An 821-nucleotide genomic window follows, 5' to 3' on the forward strand; every position below is an offset into this window, starting at 1 on the left:
GTTCGCTGCACGCGTTTCGATTCAGGCATCGTAATCGTCGAGTGCCTGGAACGGGGCTTCGGAGCCCCTCGGTTCAATACAGCCGTTGGAATTCGGGTTCCTGGGGCCGGGGGGTTCTCAGCCCTCGGTGACATCCAAACTCCGGCCGCGGGGCTTTGGGTCCTGGCCCTAACGGGGCTCTGTGCTCGGTTGCAGCCGGGGCCCTCCGCGGCGGCCCCAAAGACGATCCCAAAGCGGAGGAGGAGGCGAAGGGCCGCGAGGAGAACTTCTCCATGGACAGCGACCTCGACTACAGCTCCGACGAGAACGGCCCCGCGCCGGCGGCCCCGCGGGAGGAGGACTGTGGTACCGCGTTGGAGGAAAACCCCCCCAGCGCCGCCAATGCCGCCGCCAACGCCGCGGCCACGGGGAAGAACCGACGGCGACGGACGGCGTTTACCAGCGAGCAGCTGCTGGAGCTGGAGAAGGAGTTCCACTGCAAGAAGTACCTCTCGCTGACGGAGCGCTCGCAGATCGCTCACGCTTTGAAGCTGAGCGAGGTGCAGGTGAAGATCTGGTTCCAGAACCGGCGAGCCAAATGGAAGCGGGTGAAAGCGGGCAACGCCAGCTCCAAGGCGGGGGAACCCTCGCGGAACCCCAAAATCGTGGTGCCCATCCCGGTGCACGTCAGCCGCTTCGCCATCAGGAGTCAGCACCAGCAGCTGGAGCAGGCGCGGCCCTGAGCGCCGCTGGGGGGGCAAAAAGTTGACAAACGGGGTTTTCGCCGGACCCGCAATGAAAAGCGAAACGAACGACGGAAACCAATCCTCCCCCCCGCAGCC

General features: G+C 65.7%; 1 protein-coding gene across 1 annotated transcript; it reads left to right on the plus strand.

Annotated features, from left to right (window-relative positions):
- Nucleotides 1–131: 131 nt before the first annotated feature.
- On the plus strand, nt 132–821 carry LOC104916966 (homeobox protein GBX-2; the record flags this gene model as incomplete). The annotated part of the gene is made up of 1 exon (XM_010728034.3): nt 132–821. A coding segment is annotated over one exon (591 nt), but the record flags the coding sequence as incomplete, so codon positions are not given.

The sequence above is a fragment of the Meleagris gallopavo genome, unplaced genomic scaffold, assembly GCF_000146605.3.
Source record: "Meleagris gallopavo isolate NT-WF06-2002-E0010 breed Aviagen turkey brand Nicholas breeding stock unplaced genomic scaffold, Turkey_5.1 ChrUn_random_7180001952207, whole genome shotgun sequence".
Lineage (NCBI taxonomy): Eukaryota > Metazoa > Chordata > Aves > Galliformes > Phasianidae > Meleagris > Meleagris gallopavo.